Raw genomic sequence first — 18,539 nt, 5'->3', positions numbered from 1 at the left:
GGTCGGGTAACGTAAACAAAATACTGCTTAGTATTTTGGACTCGGCCTTATTATGATAATAAGTTGGTCTTCCGAAGGACAAGAAAATGCGTACTCAAATTGTTTTTAAACCAAGGACAAAACATTCATATTTCCTCTTGCGTACGTTCCCAAACTTTATCTCTTCAAAGTTGTTTATTTCACACTATAAATATAATGGTTTTCAAGTGTATAACTCAGAGAGCTGTGGAATGGCTATGCAGCCAGACCACTCCCCTATCCGCAAATATTTGTGTCAAATAAATTCCCTTAGTCGAACAGTCGAAGAATTTGTCTTTATTATAATTTCCCCGACACGCTGGCACTTCCTTGAAAAAAACCTTTCCCTGTGCGGGTGGAAGCTGAAATGCTAACTTTGGTCGTAATTCTCCAGCTGTTCATGCTGGCGGTATTCTCAGGTCCGGCTGGCAGCGCAACCCCTCCCGCAGGTTTCCGGATAGCTTCAATGGGTATTCCCGTTGACAGCGGCAGGAGCATAGAGTCCCGCTGCCAGTTAACGGCGCGTCACCTCCCGCCACTCAGAAACAGGCGGCTGGGAGGACGGAGAATCCCACCATTTATTTCTCTCTTCGGGCAGCCGGGTGACCCTCTGACTATTTACAGCATTCTCTGGCTTCACAAAACCCTGCACTCGCTCAATTCTTTTCGCGTAAACTGGTGGAATTTTCGCTATGTTTGTGCGAAGTGGACTACCAGGGATTGAAGAAATTTCAGAGTGATGCGAGACACTTTCCCACATTGTTTGAACGTTTGACACTCTCCCATAACAGACGAAATTAACTAAAACCTTTGGTTGGAAACTCCACAAACTGGGTGGGAACAGGGGCGTTCTTCTCGAGACATTCCAAACCCTTATTTTCCAGACACAAATGAGTAAGTGGTTAAATGCCGTTAGAACTAGAGCCTACAATCCAAGTCAGCTATGTCCACACCCTCTTTCAGTGAATAGATTGTTCTTGTCCGACACAGATGAGTCACTTTTACATGCTTGGAAAACACTGAAGGCAGGCCATTCCCTCTGTCTGCAAACGTGCAAATTCCCGATTGAAGGACACGAGACTCAGATGTAGTTTTGATGTTTTCCAGATTTTAGGATGAGCCTCATACAAGATTGTTAATCTTATGTTCCTATTTTCAACAGCCTTTGAAAGGAGCAATTTCAGTAACCACACAATGGGTGGGATTGTCTAAACAGGATCTACTGGTCCCACTCATGGTCAAACCCCCCACCATCCCGGGCAGCCGGACGAGAGAGCCGCTCAATACTGTATAACATCGGAGGCACAATTTTCTCAGGTGTAAATTGGCTGCCACATTTCAAAGCTTCATTTGGCTGTGGGATGTCTGGAGACTGTGAATGACACTCGAGGTGGACAGAGCTAGTAGAGTTCTTTCTCACTGTAAACATACTATTCCACCACCAAGTGAAGGACATCATTTATACTGCCTGACATCTATTTCTGTACAGCAAGTACAGCAGCTCAGTCTCCTCATTTGGAGTCAGCTGTAAGTTAATAACTGATTCTGGGGAGTCAAACTCAAAGGGACCTTTAACCCTCCTCTTCTCTTTCAAAATCTTAAACTTCTCTGGAAAGTGGCGACAAAAACTGTTGATCGGTGCAACCAGATGCGGCTGAATAAGGATCGTCACTCTATTTACTATTCCATTGACATGTTGTAGCAGTGTGTGGAAGAACTAGTAGTTTTGGTTTTGTACTTGCACATGCCAAACCTGCAATGACTTTTGGAAAGCACCTATTTCTTCACAGTGCGGAAAGCAATCTTCATACTTTCCTTGTAATTTGAGGTTCAATTCATTTAGAATTGAAAAGAAATCTGCCCGGTTGGACAGAGTTTGCATCCAACTTTCATCACCAAATGAATCAGCCAGAGTAGACAATTTCTCAAGCAGGAAAGCGTGGATTTCATACCTCAGTTTTCAAACTCTGCCAAGCACTTGAACCCTAGACATGTAACTTACCTAAGCGTGGAACGATAAATGTGTGTTCTCACCCCCATATCGGAACACAGATCCATGAAAAGCCTGGTATTGAGTGTGTTGCATTTAATGAAATTCACAACTTTCACAATTCCTTTCAACACCATTTCAAGATCAGATGGAATTCCTTTCAGTGCCAATATCTCGCTGTGAATAAAACAATGATTCCAAACAATGTCCTGGCCAGCTGCCGCCTTAATCCTTATATAACTCCTTATATAACTGTTTTTTCCAGTCATGTTCACTGCCATTGTTTGTGATTCCTCTGTAATGAACACAGTTGAGCCTGCACTTTCCAACCACGTAACTATACATTGCTTCAAAGATCTGTGAGCCAGTTGTGCTGGTTGGTAATGTCAAGCAGCACAGCAAATCCTCAATGAATTTGTTGTGTCAAACATACTCTATTGTAAACTAGCAAGGTTGCACAATCTGAAACATTTGTACTTCCATCTAGTTTTATTGAAAACTCCCGTGCTTTCAACAAGAAATAAGCTGTAATTCTAAATCCTCAAGTGATATCACAAATTCAGCAAGCCACTGTGTTATCACTAAGTAGGATGCATTTCATTTTTTCAGCTGACTCTCATCGAGGACCATGCGAGTCATGTCTTATGCTGCAGGGAGAAACAATCTCTCTGCAATAATGTGTGGCATTTTGTCTTTACCTATGCGGTAAGCGCCCATGTAGGAGGTGAATTGTGCTTTGCATTCAATGCTAAATTTCTGCTGAGGACTTCAGCTGATGATGTCAGTTCCAGCAGCCTCCTTTGAAAAAAAAGGTTTGTTCTTGAGCTCACCATGATGCCTCGTCTTCAGATGCCTATGCAATTCTGAGGGCTTTAAAGTCTCAGTACTTCTCCACATATAACCTTGCATCCTGATTTGCATTGGCACAATTAACAAAACCATACCTCGAGCGATCATCTTCATACTTCTTTTCTCCCAACTAAATTTTCTTTTCTGTAGGCTGTTCACCGACTAGCACTGCTCTGTCCTGCCGTAGACTCTCCAGAGCTGCTTTCTCAAACAGATTCCGATGTAAGATCCTGGCCAGTAGGTAATCTACCTATTTCTGTCTCTGGCTATCTCTTTCTTGTAACAAAATTATCTATATCCACAGTCTTCTTGCCTTTGCTCAAAAGTGAAAGAGGCTCGCCTGCAAGTGGATTCAAACCAAAAGGGCGTATGAAACAGGGCGCTTGCCGTGAAATGTACAGGCAGGGTGCACTGATATCTTCACTATTTCCTCTTAGGGTTGGAGACTGCAATGCTGATATTGCAGCAATGCTCAGTCTCAATGCTGTTAGTGACTGAAGGGTGTAGCAAGAAGCAATCTGGTCCTGCGGGAACACTGCTACCTGTAACTCCGCGACCCTTCTGACTCCTGTCCGTGACCCACCCTTTGAAAAACCCTGGCCGCGTCCATGTCAGAGATGAGTTCAGTTGCCAGGCATGTACATAATTCTCCTGGTTGTTAATGCTGGGGACTCCATTAGGTGGAAATCATCGGTTCATCCTGGGGAACACTGATGGGGGATTTAGGGGGTGGCAAAGGGTGGGCATCAGTAAATTGAGGGACCTGTTTATTGGCGGGAGGTTTGCGGGCCTGGGGGAACTGGAAGATAAATTTGGGCTCCCCCAAGGGAACATGTTCAGATACTTGCAGTTAAAGGCGTTTGCTAGGCGACAGGTGGAGGAATTTCCTTTGCTGCCATCGCGGGGGGCGATGGACAGAGTGCTTTCGGGGGTGTGGGTCGGAGAGGGGAAGGTGTCTGACATTTATAAGGTAATGCAAGAGGTGGAGGAGTCGTCAATGGAGGAGCTGAAGGCTAAATGGGAGGGGGAACTAGGGGAGCAGATAGAGGATGGGACTTGGGCGGATGCCTTGGAGAGAGTCAACTCTTCCTCTTCATGTGCGAGGGTTAGTCTCATTCAATTTAAGGTGCTGCACTGGGCCCACATGTCTGGGTCTAGGATGAGTAGGTTCTTTGGGGGTGAGGACAGGTGCACCAGGTGTTCGGGGAGTCCAGCGAATCATGCCCGTATGTTCTGGGCATGCCCGGCAGTGGAAGAATTCTGGAAGGGGGTGGCGGGGACGGTGTCAAGGGTGGTTGGATCCAGGGTCAAACCAGGTTGGGGACTCGCGATTTTTGGAGTTGCGGCGGAGCCGGGAGTGCAGGAGGCGAAAGAGGCCGGTGTTCTGGCCTTTGAGTCCCTAGTAGCCAGGCGGAGGATCTTGATGCAGTGGAAAGATGCGAGGCCCCCAAGTGTGGAGACCTGGATCAGTGACATGATGGGATTTATAAAATTGGAGAGGGTCAAATTTGCCCTGAGAGGATCAGTACATGGGTTCTATAAACGGTGGCAGCCTTTGGGGGGGGGGGATGGAGGGTGTCCTTTACTGTTTCTTGTTTTTTTTTTCCTATGGTTATTTAACTTAATATTGTGTTAACTTTGGATGTTGTTAATATGTTTTGTTGTTCATTAGGGATGGGCGAATGTTTATGACTCTTATCATTATTGTTATTGTTGGTATTTTATTGCGGTTCGTTGTTGTTACATAAATACAACATTTTTCAATAAAAATTATTTTTTATTAAAAAGTTAATGCTGGGGACAAAAGACCAGTTACTGCTGCAGCTCCAAACCCTACAACAATCCTGCAAAACCTAGCTAGAAAAAAAATAATTTACCCGATCAAAAGAGGTAGTCAGGCACACCACGCACATACCTTCTACAGCACCCACCATGCGCACCCGCCCCCCATCACATCGGGTCTAACTCTTGGGAAATCAAAAATAAACAACAAAGGGAAACCTCTGTTAAGGAAATTCTCCAAGTGTTGATAAGGCAACCAACAAAACACCAAAAACAAACCAGTCACAACTAACCAGCCCACGTCTCATAAATGCTTTTCATTTCATCACCTTGCGATATAAAAATGAAAAATAGTCCTTTACCATAATTTGCAGGTTATTTTTTTAAAAAGCATTAAATTATGGAAAATGTGGGTCTGATGCAATGGTACCCAATATCATTTCTCTCAGTCCATCTATATGGCAACTGGTATAGTCAGACCCATGACACAAATGAGTCAAAACCCATGAGAGTTTGGTCGGGCTATTGTTATGAGAACCAGTACATGTCCAAAGTGGCAGAAGTGCCAAATCAGACAAGGGAAATCAACTTCACAACTTTGCGACAATCTTTATGGCAAATCTGCTCTATTATTATGGAAGGGATTGATCACCGGGGCATGTTTGACTTTCATCTCAATGCCTCTGTGAGTGACCAGAATTTTTAAAAAAACAACTGAATGAGAAAATATTCTTTTCCCTCTTCAGCTGTTTAGACTAATCAGAACAATAGTTGTCTATTTGCTTGGGAATAGTAAATTTACAAGACAAGCATTTTTCAAGAGATATACTATAATATTTAAAATGGGGACTAATCAATGTATATCTCTGCCCTTCCTGAATCCAAAAGCCAACAAGTGATGTTAAAAAGAACTACCTGACTTCACTTTCTGTTTATATAGCCTACTAAACAATAGTCTGATTTGTGTGCGCGTATGTGCAAATGACTTTACATAGAAATGACTTATCAACATCAACTTACTCAGTAACAGAAATGAACAAAAACAATTTCTTGCAGTCAAGGAGCCATAGAAACCAACTTTGATAAAGATCTGGAAAAAGTAGGCATTAGATTTAGCCAAAAGGAATATATGGGGTGAAGTTCCTCTTAATAAATCGTGGGTCTTCGCCATGTTGTATGGCCTGCTAACAAGATCACATTCTCAGGCATTGTACTTTAGAAAGCTCAATTTTCCTTCAATTTTGCTGATGCCTCATAAATTGTGGTGAAAACAGCATGTATTCCATTTCCTATTAAAAGGGACACGTTGGTTCGTAGCTGGTTTAGTTTTCAAGCCAAAATGAAACTGGTTAAAAAGCAATGCATTGCTCATTCAGCCACATTCTCAGTTATCTTGATAATTACTTTGAATATGGAGACCACTTGATTCCTGCTTTTAATTTGGGCAGTAAGAGCTTCTCAAACAAAGAACGTGATATGTCTCCTATTCGTGTACAAATCAAAATAAGATTTCTATGCCAACAATGCTGATGTGTTGAACTGAATTATCCTTGCGCAGGGATTGCTGTCAAATCAAGTAAGACTTCATAATTACAACTCAACTGCTGTAGCGGCGGGAGCTAAATATACCAGCCCTGCTAGCTGCTCTTCAAATTAATTGCATTCAGTCTTCCGATATTGAAATTCTGACACTAAGAGTAGTTCCGCAGACCATCTCGTTCGCCCGCAAGGATAACAATTCTGAAATGACACATTGCGCAAAGGAATGTTAGACAGCATGATCCCTGCATAATTTATTGCGCCTGGAGGCAGAGGTTTGGGATTAATTAATTATGCGAAATCCTGGTTACTCTGGGAACTCAAGTGCTGAGACAGAGCTCGGGTACGCTGCTGAAGCCAGTTTAAGGGAGGCAGCAACAAAGGGGGTTTCATTTTGCTGATCGAGCTTGTCAAAAGGTCATTCATCTTTCGGGATTCGCTCCAGTACAAATCTGAGCCATCCAAAGCCAATGACCCAGGTAGTTGCAATGGTAACCAGGTTAAGGGTCAATAGTTAAGAGACAAAATGAAAATATTTCATACTTTACGATCCTTCACGTTCGTTTGTGGCAGTTTGCACTCTGAGTCTGCACACAGTCCTTGCAGAATAATAAAAATATAATTGGAGGAAAACTGCAAAGCAGCAAGCAATCCCAAAGTTTTGGTGCTATATTCTGAGTAACTCAACACCGAAATCGTGATCAGCGATCGAGCGGAGAATAAATTCCAACACCGGAATCGGGGCCGATGCCGCTTAGACGCCGGTCCGCCATGCTCCGCCCCCTCCAAACCGCCGTCATTGCCACGCCGCCATGCGCAGTTTCAACACGGTTGGCACATCATCGGCCGGCCCACCCACAATGCTCCGCCCCCGATGAGCCGAGCTCCCGAAGGCGCGGACCGCGTGTGGTCCCGAGCATGCGGGAACCCGGCATGTCGGCTGCAGACTGCGCCGCCACACTCGGCAATGATCCATACCGCTGGCCAGGGGGGGGCTTCTGCTCGGGCAGGAGGTCTATGGGAGATGGACAGGGGTTGGGCTGTGGGGCCGCGGTTGGCGGGTTGGGTTCGCGCATGGCCGGCGCCATGTTTTACGGTGCAGGTCGTCAGCAGTGCGCAAGCGTGGCCCGGGACCCGGCCATTCTCAGCGCAATCTGCGGGAGTTCCACCTGCCGCCGATGCTAGCCCCTCACCGGTACTGGAATCGGTGAGGGTTTTGCGCCGATTTTTCGGTCATGAAAGTCCACACATGCTCTGCCGGCATCAACACAGTCTCACAAATGGAGAATCCAGCCCCAAGTATTGAAAGTATAACAAATCATAATTCAAGTGAGCATAGTGCATTTTAATGATTCTCACTAGATCTATTAATTAGTTGGAATCATTTATTCGGATTTCATACTCCACAACAGAGGCCTTGAAGGTGATTGGGTAATGATCCTGGTGGTTCGATGGTGTCCTCCCCTCGGCCAGTGAGAAAGAATCTAATTACCCTGGGGCAAGCAGCCACAAGTGCTACCCTTTGAACTGTCTTTACTCATTCATTTGCTGCCCGTGCACAGTTTCCTGTATATCACAATTCTTCAAAAAGTAATCCTTTATTTGGAAATTGTTTGGGGAGGTACGAAGAACGTAAGGAGCAATCTAAACACAAGTCTTTCTTTTCAGTCCGCTGTTTGTTTTTGTTAACCATTACATTAAGGTGTTATGGTGGAACAGTTGAGGAACAGTGGAGAACCTTCCAAGCGATTTTTCACAGTGCTCAGCAAAGGTTTATACCAACAAAAAGAAAGGACGGTGGAAAGAGGGAAAATCGACCGTGGATATCTAAGGAAATAAGGGAGAGTATCAAATTGAAGGAAAAAGCATACAAAGTGGCAACGATTGGTGGGAGACTAGAGGACTGGGAAATCTTTAGGGGGCAACAGAAAGCTATTAAAAAAGCTATAAAGAAGAGTAAGATAGAGTATGAGAGTAAACTTGCTCAGAATATAAAGACAGACAGTAAAAGTTTTTACAAATATATAAAACAAAAAAGAAATGAAATGAAAATGAAAATCGCTTATTGTCACGAGTAGGCTTCAATGAAGCTACTGTGAAAAGTCCCTAGTCGCCACATTCCAGTGCCTGTCCGGGGAGGCTGGTATGGGAAAAAAGAGTGGCTAAGGTAAATATTGGTCCTTTCAAGGATGAGAAGGGAGTTTTAATAATGGGAGATGAGGAAATGGCTCAGGAACTGAACAGTTTTTTTGGGTCTGTCTTCACAGTGGAAGACACAAATAACATACCAATGACTGAGGCTGAAATGAGGCTATGACAGGTGAGGACCTTGAGAGGATTGTTATCACTAAGGAGGTAGTGATAGGCAAACTAATGGGGCTAAAGGTAGACAAGTCTCCTGGCCCTGATGGAATGTATCCCAGAGTGCTCAAAAGAGATGGCTAGGGAAATTGCAGATGCACTAGTGATGATTTACTAAAATTCACTATACTCTGGGGTGGTCCCAGTGGATTGGAAATTAGCAAACGTGACACCACTGTTTAAAAAAGGTAGGCAGAGAGCGGGAAATTATAGGCCAGTGAGCTTAACTTCAGTAGTAGGGAAGATGCTGGAATCTATCATCAAGGAAGAAATAGCGAGGCATCTGGACAGAAAGTGTCCAATTGGGCCGACACAGCATGGGTTCATAAAAGGCAGGTCGTGCCTAACTAATTTAGTGGAATTTTTTGAGGACATTACCAGTGCAGTAGATAACGGGAGCCAATGGATGTGGTATATCTGGATTTCCAGAAAGCTTTTGACAAGGTGCCACACAAAAGGCTGCTGCATAAGATAAAGAAGCATGGCGTTAAGGGTAAAGTAGTAGCATGGATAGAGGATTGGTTAATTAATAGAAGCAAAGAGTGGGGATTAATGGGTGTTTCTCTGGTTGGCAATCAGTAGCTAGTGAGTCCCTCAGGGATCCGTGTTGGGCCCACAAGTGTTCACAATTTACATAGATGATTTGGAGTTGGGGACCAAGGGCAATGTGTCCAAGTTTGCAGATGACACTAAGATGAGTGGGAAAGCAAAAAGTGCAGAGGATACCAGAAGTCTGCAGAGGGATTTGGATAGGTTAAGTGAATGGGCTAGGGTCTGGCAGATGGAATACAATGTTGACAAATGTGAGGTTATCCATTTTGGTAGGAATAACAGCAAACGGGATTATTATTTAAACGATAAAATATTAAAGCATGCTGCTGTGCAGAGAGACCTGGGTGTGCTAGTGCATGAGTCACAGAAAGTTGGTTTACAGGTGCAACAGGTGATTAAGAAGGCAAATGGAATGCTGTCCTTCATTGCTAGAGGGATGGAGTTTAAGACTAGGGAGGTTATGTTGCAATTGTATAAGGTGTTAGTGAGGCCACACCTGGAGTATTGTGTTCAGTTTTGGTCTCTTTACTTGAGAAAGGACATACTGGCACTGGAGGGTGTGCAGAGGAGATTCACTAGGTTAATCCCAGAGCTGAAGGGGTTGGATTGCGAGGAGAGGTTGAGTAGACTGGGATTGTACTCGTTGGAATTTAGAAGGATGAGGGGGGAATCTTATAGAAACATTAAAAATTATGAAGGGAATAGATAGGATAGATGCGGGCAGGTTGTTTCCACTGGCGGGTGAAAGCAGAACTAGGGGACATAGCCTCAAAATAAGGGGAAGTAGATTTAGGACTGAGTTTAGGAGAAACTTCTTCACCCAAAGGGTTGTGAATCTATGGAATTCCTTGCCCAGTGAAGCAGTTGAGGCTCCTTCATTAAATGTTTTCAAGGTAAAGATAGATAGTTTTTTGAAGAAAAAAGGAATTAAGGGTTATGGTGTTTGGGTGGGAAAGTGGAGCTGAGTCCACAAAAGATCAGCCATGATCTAACTGAATGGCGGAGCAGGTTCAAGGGGCCAGATGGCCTACTCCTGCTCCTAGTTCTTATGTTCTTATTAAGAATGGGGAGTAGGAAGTTCTCATTGATCAGCGTGGCTGACAGGTGAAGGTGAACATTGAGCATTCAACGGGTAGATTTCCTACAGTCCCACCCAAGGTCATGGCAAATTTACATTCCTCCCCTCTGCCGCTGTCAGGGAACCTTTGGCCGGTGGCTCGACTTCAGTGGGATCAGAAGATCTCACTGGTGGGAAGGTCTGGAGAATTCCACCCAATAAGTTATGGGAGTTAAAAAAGGAAAACGGGCAGCACGGTGGCGCAGTGGGTTAGCCCTGCTGCCTCACGGCGCCGAGGTCCCAGGTTCGATCCCGGCTCTGGGTCACTGTCCGTGTGGAGTTTGCACATTCTCCCTGTGTTTGCGTGGGTTTCGCCCCCACAATCCAAAGATGTGCAGGCGAGGTGAATTGACCACGCTAAATTGCCCCTTAATTGGAAAAAATTAATTAGGTACTTTAAATTTATTTAAAAAAAGGAAAACTAAATCAGGTCAACAAACTGATCCAATACGCTGAAGAATTTGTGAATTTGAGATGGGCTTCTCACTATTTACAGGTTTCATTTCCAGAGCAATGCTGAGTTGAGACTGAACCATCTGCAGCACGGTAGCACAGTGGTTAGTACTTTTGCTTCACAGCGGCAGGGTGCCAGGTTCGATTCCCGCTTGAATTCTCCCTGTGTACCTGAACAGGCGTCGGAATGTGGTGACTCGGGCTTTTCACAGTAACTTCACTGCAGTGTTAATGTAAGCCTACTTGTGACAATAAAGGTTATTGTTATTATTCCTCAGATACTGAAGCAGTCTGTGCCCCTATGCAGCAAGGCCGAGGTAACATTCAGGTTTGGGGCGATAAGTGGCAAGTTCATGCCACATAACTGCCAGGCAATGCCCATCTCCAGCCAGAGAGCAACTAACCATCTCCCCTTGATGTTGAATCGCATAACCACGGGGTTACTATGACCAGAAACATAACTGTGGCTAAAGGAACAGGTCAATATGGCCCCAGGGCTCATTTGACGAAGTCAAAGATGAAATCGGCAGTTTGAGGGGGCAGAGGATACTTGCGAACGGTGTGCGAGTGGCCCGGCTAATTTATGTACACATGTTTCTAGTCCTGCCTGAAATTTATAGAGCGATTTTCAGCACCATGTCAGCGATCCTGCATGTGGAATTGAAGCTGGGTTCTCCGGGGGGGGGGGGGGGGGGGGGGGGGGTGTGCATAATCAGGGTGTCGGACGTGCCCGAATTGCAGACGGGAGCGCGGGCAGATGTTTTATCCTTCGCCTCACTGATCGCTCGCAGGAGGGTGCTGTTGGGGTGGAGGTCAGCTTCTCCCCACACTGTGCCTAGGCGTGACTGGGGGACCTAATGGAGTTCTTACATCATGAGAAGGTGAAATTTGCCCCTGAGGGGTTCCTCGAGAGGTGGGGTTTGTTTATTTTGCAGCTCAGACAGTTACCATCAACTGTTTGGGGGGGTGGGGGGGGGGGGGGGGGGGGTGGGGTGGGGGGGGGGGGGGGGGGGTTGGTACAGGGTTTGTTGGGCGGCATGGTAGTTCAGTGGTTGGCACGTTGATTCACAGCGGCTGGGTCCCAGGTTCGATTCCCGGCTTTTGGGTATTTTTGGTAAAATGTTAAAATGCTAAATATTTGAATGAAAGTATTTTTTCTTTTAAAGGCTGGCTCACCCCCACCTTCTCAACAGCAAGTTGAGAAAGGCAACAAATGCTGGCCTTGTCACACAAAAAGAACTTAAAAAATAAAATGTGACGTTTGAAATATAAATATTCAACATAAACCATCACCTTGCCTGTTCATTCATGGCACAATTTCAATGTCTGGCGCCTCACTTTACTTCAAAACTTACACTAACAGACTTGGTGTGGCTGTATAATGATGTTGATGATGATTTAATAACTTAAGTGCACAGCTGTACAAGTGCCGACAATCAGCAGGGAGCAGACTATGATATAAATTAGACATGTTGAAGCAGACTCCCCCCCCCCACCCCCCCAGAAAACATTGTTGTTCATTCTTCATGCAATGAGATTGATTGAACTTGGTTTAATGCAATTTCTTTTCCCCGACCCACTATTGTTCTTGGGGCTTACTTCACAGAGTGACTTCTGCTCTCCTAGTGTTGGAACCTAACCACCCCTTTCAGCACAGTGGGCTGGTGGCCTAACCGACTATATAAGTCAATGGAGCGGCACGGTGGCACAATGGTTAGCACTGTTGCCTCACAGCATCAGGAGATGGCTTCAATTCTAACCTTGAGTGACCGTTTTGAATTTGTACATTCTCCCCTGTGTCTGTGTGGGTTTCCTCCGGGTGCTCCGGTTTCCTCCTACAGTCCAAAAATGTGCAGGTTAGGGGGATTGGCCATTCTAAACTGTCCCTTAGTGTCCAACGGTTAGGTCGGGTTCTGGAGTTACAGGGTTAGGGTGGGGGAGTGGGCCTAGGTAGGGAGCTCTTTCAGTGTGTAGACGCGATGGGCCAAATGATCTCGGTCTGCACTGTAGGGATTCCATGAAAGTGTTAAAGGTCATACAAGTTTAAAAATCACACAAGCTGCTAAATTCTCAAAGACAGAAAACCAGTGGTGAAGAACCAGTTGCTTCAGTCCAGACTGTTTATAGATAACACTCAAGGACCATGTATTCCTTACTGTGTTCAATTATAAGAGAAGCTTTAGTCACACATCCTGCACACAAAAGTTCAATTGCAAACAGTGCAGCAACAGCTCATGTGTGTCCACGCAACAAGGGAATATGGGAAAGGAATCTAGTACACTACTGACCAAACATATTATTAGCATACCTATTGTAGATAAATAGAGAAAATACATGTTTGGTGATATTATAATTAAGTATACATGCTCAAATTGTGATTCAATAACTTAATTCATAAGTTATACATTATGTAATCCTAATTAATAATAAAAATAACCTTTATTGTCACAAGTAGGCTTACATTAACACTGCAATGAAGTTATTGTGAAAAGCCCTTAGTCGCCACATTCCAGTGTCTGTTTGGGTACACAGGGGGAGAATTTAGAATGTCCAAATGACCTAACAGCACGTCTTTCGGGACTTCTGGGAGGAAACCAGAGCACCCGGATGAAACACGGGGAGAACGTGCAGACCCCGCACAGACAGTGACTGAAACTGCGATTCGAACCTTGTACCCTGGAGCTGTGAAGCTACAGTGCTAACCACTGTGCTACCACCATATTCCATTGTAAATACTGACAGGAATTTAGAACATAGAACATAGAAAATACAGCACAGAACAGGCCCTTCGGCCCACGATGTTGTGCCGAACCTTTGTCCTAGATTAAGAGCAAATTAATCTGCACTCCATCATTTTACCGTTTATAACAGAATATGCTGGCAGGAAGTGCACACAGAGGTAAGATTTTGAATCTTACTACGAGATAACGGAAATTGGGATTCTCATCAAGTTTGGCCCACAGCAATGGAGAGATCAGTACCAGATTGGAATCATGCCTCACCCTGGCCTTAGTGTACACTCCCTTTATATACAAATCTCATAGGAAACAAATGAATCTTTTAAATTGGTTGGTCGGGGTGAGGGTGGAAATCAAAGCTTCTGCCCCGATTGTTGTTCAGTAACCCGGTGGAAAGTGCAGAGGATCAGTTTGGACTGCGGTGTCCTTCCCGATTGAATAGCTGGTGCTATTCTTGAAGGAAGGTGCTGTTACATGTACGTTGGCAGCAGAGGTTCAGGGCACAACCGTGGTATTAAGAACATGACATGCGTGCGCACAGGCGTAGCAGAAATCCCAGTTCTTATACCAGTGATGGTGCAGGTGAGGGGTGCCAGCCCAGGGGCGTTTTTCTGCAGCTTTACCATTAGTTGTGAATGGGTATAATGGGCGGGATTCTCCATTTTCTTGTGCGCCGTGCCCCTGCTGGCAGCAGGATTCTCCAACCCAGCAGCCGGCCAATGGGGTTTCCCATTGTTGGCACCCCCATGCCGTCGGGAAATCCGCGGGCGTGAGTGCGCTGCCGATGGAGAATCCAGCCCAATGTTTTCTAAAAAAGGAACACTTTTGATTGACATTAATTACTTGTAAGATAAGCTAAAGGTATAAATTGCCACTGTATTTCTTTGTTCTGCCAGCTGGCAGGCCACACGGTGGATGTTTACCTCCCCTGTTAAAGCTTGAATTAACATCTTGAACTACAACTCCGAGCGTCATCTTGTCAGTTGTGTGTGTGTGTGTGTGTGTGTGTGTGTGTGTGCGCGCGTGTGTGCGTGTGTGAGGGGGGGAGGGGGGAATACTCAAATGGCTGAGAAACTCCCACAACATTAATACAATAAATTAGACTCACCATCAAACTCTGCCAATCTACACATATCTGCACCAAGTTCTGATGTTACTGTCAGTGCTTGTCGAACTTTCAAATTGGTTTCTCTGTTGGAGCAAGTCAGAGGAACATAATGATTTCACCTCACACAAAATAGACGCAGGAAACACTTACATCCATTTCACTGTTCTAATAAATCGGGTAAAAATGTTGCAAATAATTCCTACTACTAAAGACGCGTATTTAGTCAGAAATGCAAGATTTTGAACACCTTGAGGATGTAAAATGCAGCATACATAACAAGTTCTATCCTGTTCTTCCAAACATGAATCAATTTTGTTCCCCTCAAATTCAGCGTGTTTAATATGCATAAGACTGAATACACAGATAAAGGACTGTCTTATACCTCCCTTATTTCAAGACACATCTTAAAATCACTAGGGGCTCTAAAAAACTAGCTGCTGGTGATATTTTTATTTAATGCAGAATACCATTGTCCTTGAAAGAATAAAATTACTGAAAGAAAGCTACATTACCAGAGTACATTATACTGCAGAAAGCTGGTCATTTCCTACAGAGTAAAACGCAGTCATTAAATTGGATCAGCCTCATTTAGCTTAAAAACTCTGGAGAGATCAATTAGGTGTCAAGTTGACCTTGACATCAGCCATGGTTCTGTTGGTAACGCTCTTGCCTGGATCCCAGTCCCAAGTCTTGCACACAAAAACTTAAAGTTGACACTTTGGTGCAGTAGAACCATAGAATCTCTACTGTGTAGGAGGAGGCCATTCAGCCTATCGCATCTACACTGACCCTCGGAAAGAACACCCTTCCTGGGCCCATTCCCCTGCCCTATCCCCATAACCCCACCTAATCTGTACATCCCTGAACACTAAGGGGCAATTTAGCATGGCCAATCCACCGAACCCGCACATCTTTGGACTGTGGAAGGAAACCGGAGCACTCGGAGGAAACCCAAACAGACACGGGGAGAAAGTGAAGCTCCACACGGTCACCCGGGCTGGAATTAAACCCAGGTCCCTGGTCCTGTGAGGCAACAGTGCTAACCAATGTGCTGCCCCCAACATTATCGAGGGGGTCTTCAGCAATGTTATATCTATATTGGAACTTTTTTTTTAAATCAAACAATTTTATTGAGGTATTTTTCGGCATTGTAAACAGTTATAGATAACAACAAAAAAAAACAATAAAGGCAAAAATGTGGAAACATCAACGTAAAATCAATACTTCAATCGAACCATACTGCACAAGCCCGCTCCTCTCCCATCGACACTACCCGCCTATTTATCCCTCCTACTCTACTCTAATCTCCCCCCTCTCCTCCCCCACAGCTGACGTTCACTCTCCCGCGAAGAAGTCGATGAATGGTTGCCACCTTCGGGCGAACTCCAGTACAGATCCCCTCAAGGCGAACTTAATTTTTTCCATACCCAGAAAACTTGACATGTCCGAAAGCCATAGCTCGGTCTTCGGGGGTTTTGAGTCCCTCCATGCCAGCAGTATTTGTCGCCGGGCTATCAGGGAAGCAAAGGCCAGAACATCGGCCTCTTTCTCGCCCTGGACATATATTGCAACTTTTAAGGTAATGAAATGCTTCAATGTGCTTGACAGGAGTGTTAGAAAACAAGGTATGATCAGATATGAGGTTGGTAGATTTTAAGATGTGTCTTGAAGGACGAAAGCAAGGTGGCGAGGCAGAGATGTATAGGGAGAAAATTTCAGAGCTTGGGGCCTATGCAACTGAAGGCACAGCCACCATTGGTGGAGGGTTTATACTTGGGGATAGATTTAGAGGGGTGCAGATATTGCGGTAGGTTGTGGGGCTGGTAGCGTTTACAGAGATATGTAGCGAAGAGACCAAGGAGGGATTTGAAATTGAGGATGAAAGTTTTAAAATCAAGATGTTGTTGATTGGGAACCAATGTAAGACAGCGGGCGCAGAGATGGTAATAATCTTTACTGTCACAAGTAGGCATACATTAACACTGCAGTGAAGTTACAGTGAAAATCCCCTAGTCGCCACATTCGACCGCCTGTTCGGGTACACAGGGAGAGAATTCAGAATGTCCAATTCACCTAACAAGCCCGTCTTTCAGGCCTTGTGGGAGGAACCCGGAGCACCCGGAGGAAACCCGCGCAGACACGGGGAGAACGTGCAGACTCCGACAGACAGTGACCCAAGCCGCAAATCAAACCTGGGACCCTGGGGTTGTGAAGCAACTGTGCTGATCATGTGCTTCTGTGGATGAAAGGGGAGCAGGAATTTGTGCAAGTTAGGACACAGGGAGCAGTTTTGGATAGCCTCAAGTTTACAGGGGGATTAATGTAGGAAACCAGCCAGGAGTGTCTTGGAATAGTTGAGTCTAGAGCTAATGAAACATGAAAGAGTGTTTCAGCTGCAGATGAGCTGAGACAGGGGCAAAATTCAGCTGATGTTATTGAGGTGGAAATAGGCAGTGTCAGTAATGCCATGAATATGAGGTCCCAGGCTGATCTCAGGATCAAATGTGACTGTTACAAACACTGAGGTTATGTTTTAAACTGTCTCCTTTAATTCACAGTATAATTGGGTAGGTTGTAGAGGGGAATGGGGCCTGCTACTAAGTCTGCACAGTGACAAGCTCATGAGACCTGCTCGATATGCTGGCAGAAACTCAAATTGAAACCTATTCAAAGTCAGGTGCAAGTTTAAACATCTGGACACAAAGGGCGAGGCAGCTGCTATACAGACTCTCAGTCAGTCAGACTAAGAGATTTAGGGGAAGACCACCCACAACACTTGCTGCTATGCCAGTCAGGAAGAAAGGGTTGTTTCCAGTTAGCTGCCCAACAAACTGCTGGTGGGGATTGATTCCCAATTCAAAGAAACAAGGCTTGTGAAGAGTTAGAGACCCACAAAACTCCCAAAGTGCGCTGAAGTATGTTTTAGTATGCTTAAAAGATCGAGTGGGGGGGAAATGGTTTGAAAGGACACTGGAAGATTCACCCTGGTGGGGTAGGGAGAAGACATCCTAACTGCTAGAGCTGGGAGGAGCTTGGGACTTTATATTCAATACTTTTTTAAAAAAGTATATGTCGCCACAGTCCCAGAGGATCATGGGCAGACTGGGGGTGATTTAACCTGAGGGTCACCACATGTCACACATAACCTTCATCAATAACCTTGGCTGGTACCAGAACTAAACTCGAGCTGTTGGCGTCGCTCTGCATCACAAACCAGCTGTCCAGCCAACTGAGCTAAACAGACCCCCTATACAACACTACGAGCGCAATTTAACTGGAACAAAATCTGTGTCCGGTTTTGGGTGTATTTAGCGGCTTAGCATCGAGAAACAGCTGCTGACAAACACCCCGCTATTCAACGGCACTCTGCAATTTCATTTTGGCCTTGGGGAGTTTCTCTACGCCGAGCTCATACTGGGAGGCCCAGCAGGAAAGGCTCCTCACAGATCGGAGGGCCTTTTTTGTCTGGCTGCCCTGATCTCTTGTCCCCTCAATCACATCCCCTCCACCTGGTAAGGCCCCCTCAGCCCAATCAGTCAGTGCCAACCTGTTACCCGGGCACTGCTACCCTTGTCCGGGCACCCTGGGTGGCATTGCCAAGTGCCAGGCTGGTGGTATCAACGTGCCCGGGTTCCAGAGGAAGTGCCAGGGTGCCACCCTGCCCTGTCCCTGACCACCTGGGGACCTCTAATGGTCTGGGAACCCCCTCCTTTTCCAGGTGGCATTATGACTGGTCAACATTTGTGGAAACCAGTATTAAATGGGGCTCGTTTAGCACACTGGGGCTGGTTTAGCACACTGGGCTAAATCGCTGGCTTTTAAAGCAGACCAAGTCAGGCCAGCAGCACGGTTCAATTCCCGTACCAGCCTCCCCGAACAGGTGCCGGAATGTGGCGACGAGGGACTTTTCACAGTAACTTCATTTGAAGCCTACTTGTGACAATAAGTGATTTTTATTTTCATTTTCAAATGGTACCCTGGCGAGGTCTCCCAGTTGTGGCTGTTAGGTCCCAGTCGCCTGGAGAATCCTGC

General features: G+C 45.4%; 1 protein-coding gene across 3 annotated transcripts in view; it reads right to left on the bottom strand.

The window, feature by feature from the left end:
* atp8b4 (ATPase phospholipid transporting 8B4) overlaps window positions 1-18,539 on the bottom strand; it is a 372,477-nt gene that overhangs the window by 94,824 nt on the left and 259,114 nt on the right. For all 3 annotated transcript variants that reach the window (XM_038813489.1, XM_038813490.1, XM_038813487.1), the window contains one exon: window positions 14,508-14,590. In XM_038813489.1, coding sequence (XP_038669417.1) covers window positions 14,508-14,590 — 83 coding nt within the window. The remainder of the gene's footprint in view (window positions 1-14,507; window positions 14,591-18,539) is intronic.

This window comes from Scyliorhinus canicula, chromosome 12 (genome assembly GCF_902713615.1).
Source record: "Scyliorhinus canicula chromosome 12, sScyCan1.1, whole genome shotgun sequence".
NCBI lineage: Eukaryota > Metazoa > Chordata > Chondrichthyes > Carcharhiniformes > Scyliorhinidae > Scyliorhinus > Scyliorhinus canicula.
This window is presented reverse-complemented; position numbering and strand designations above follow the sequence as displayed.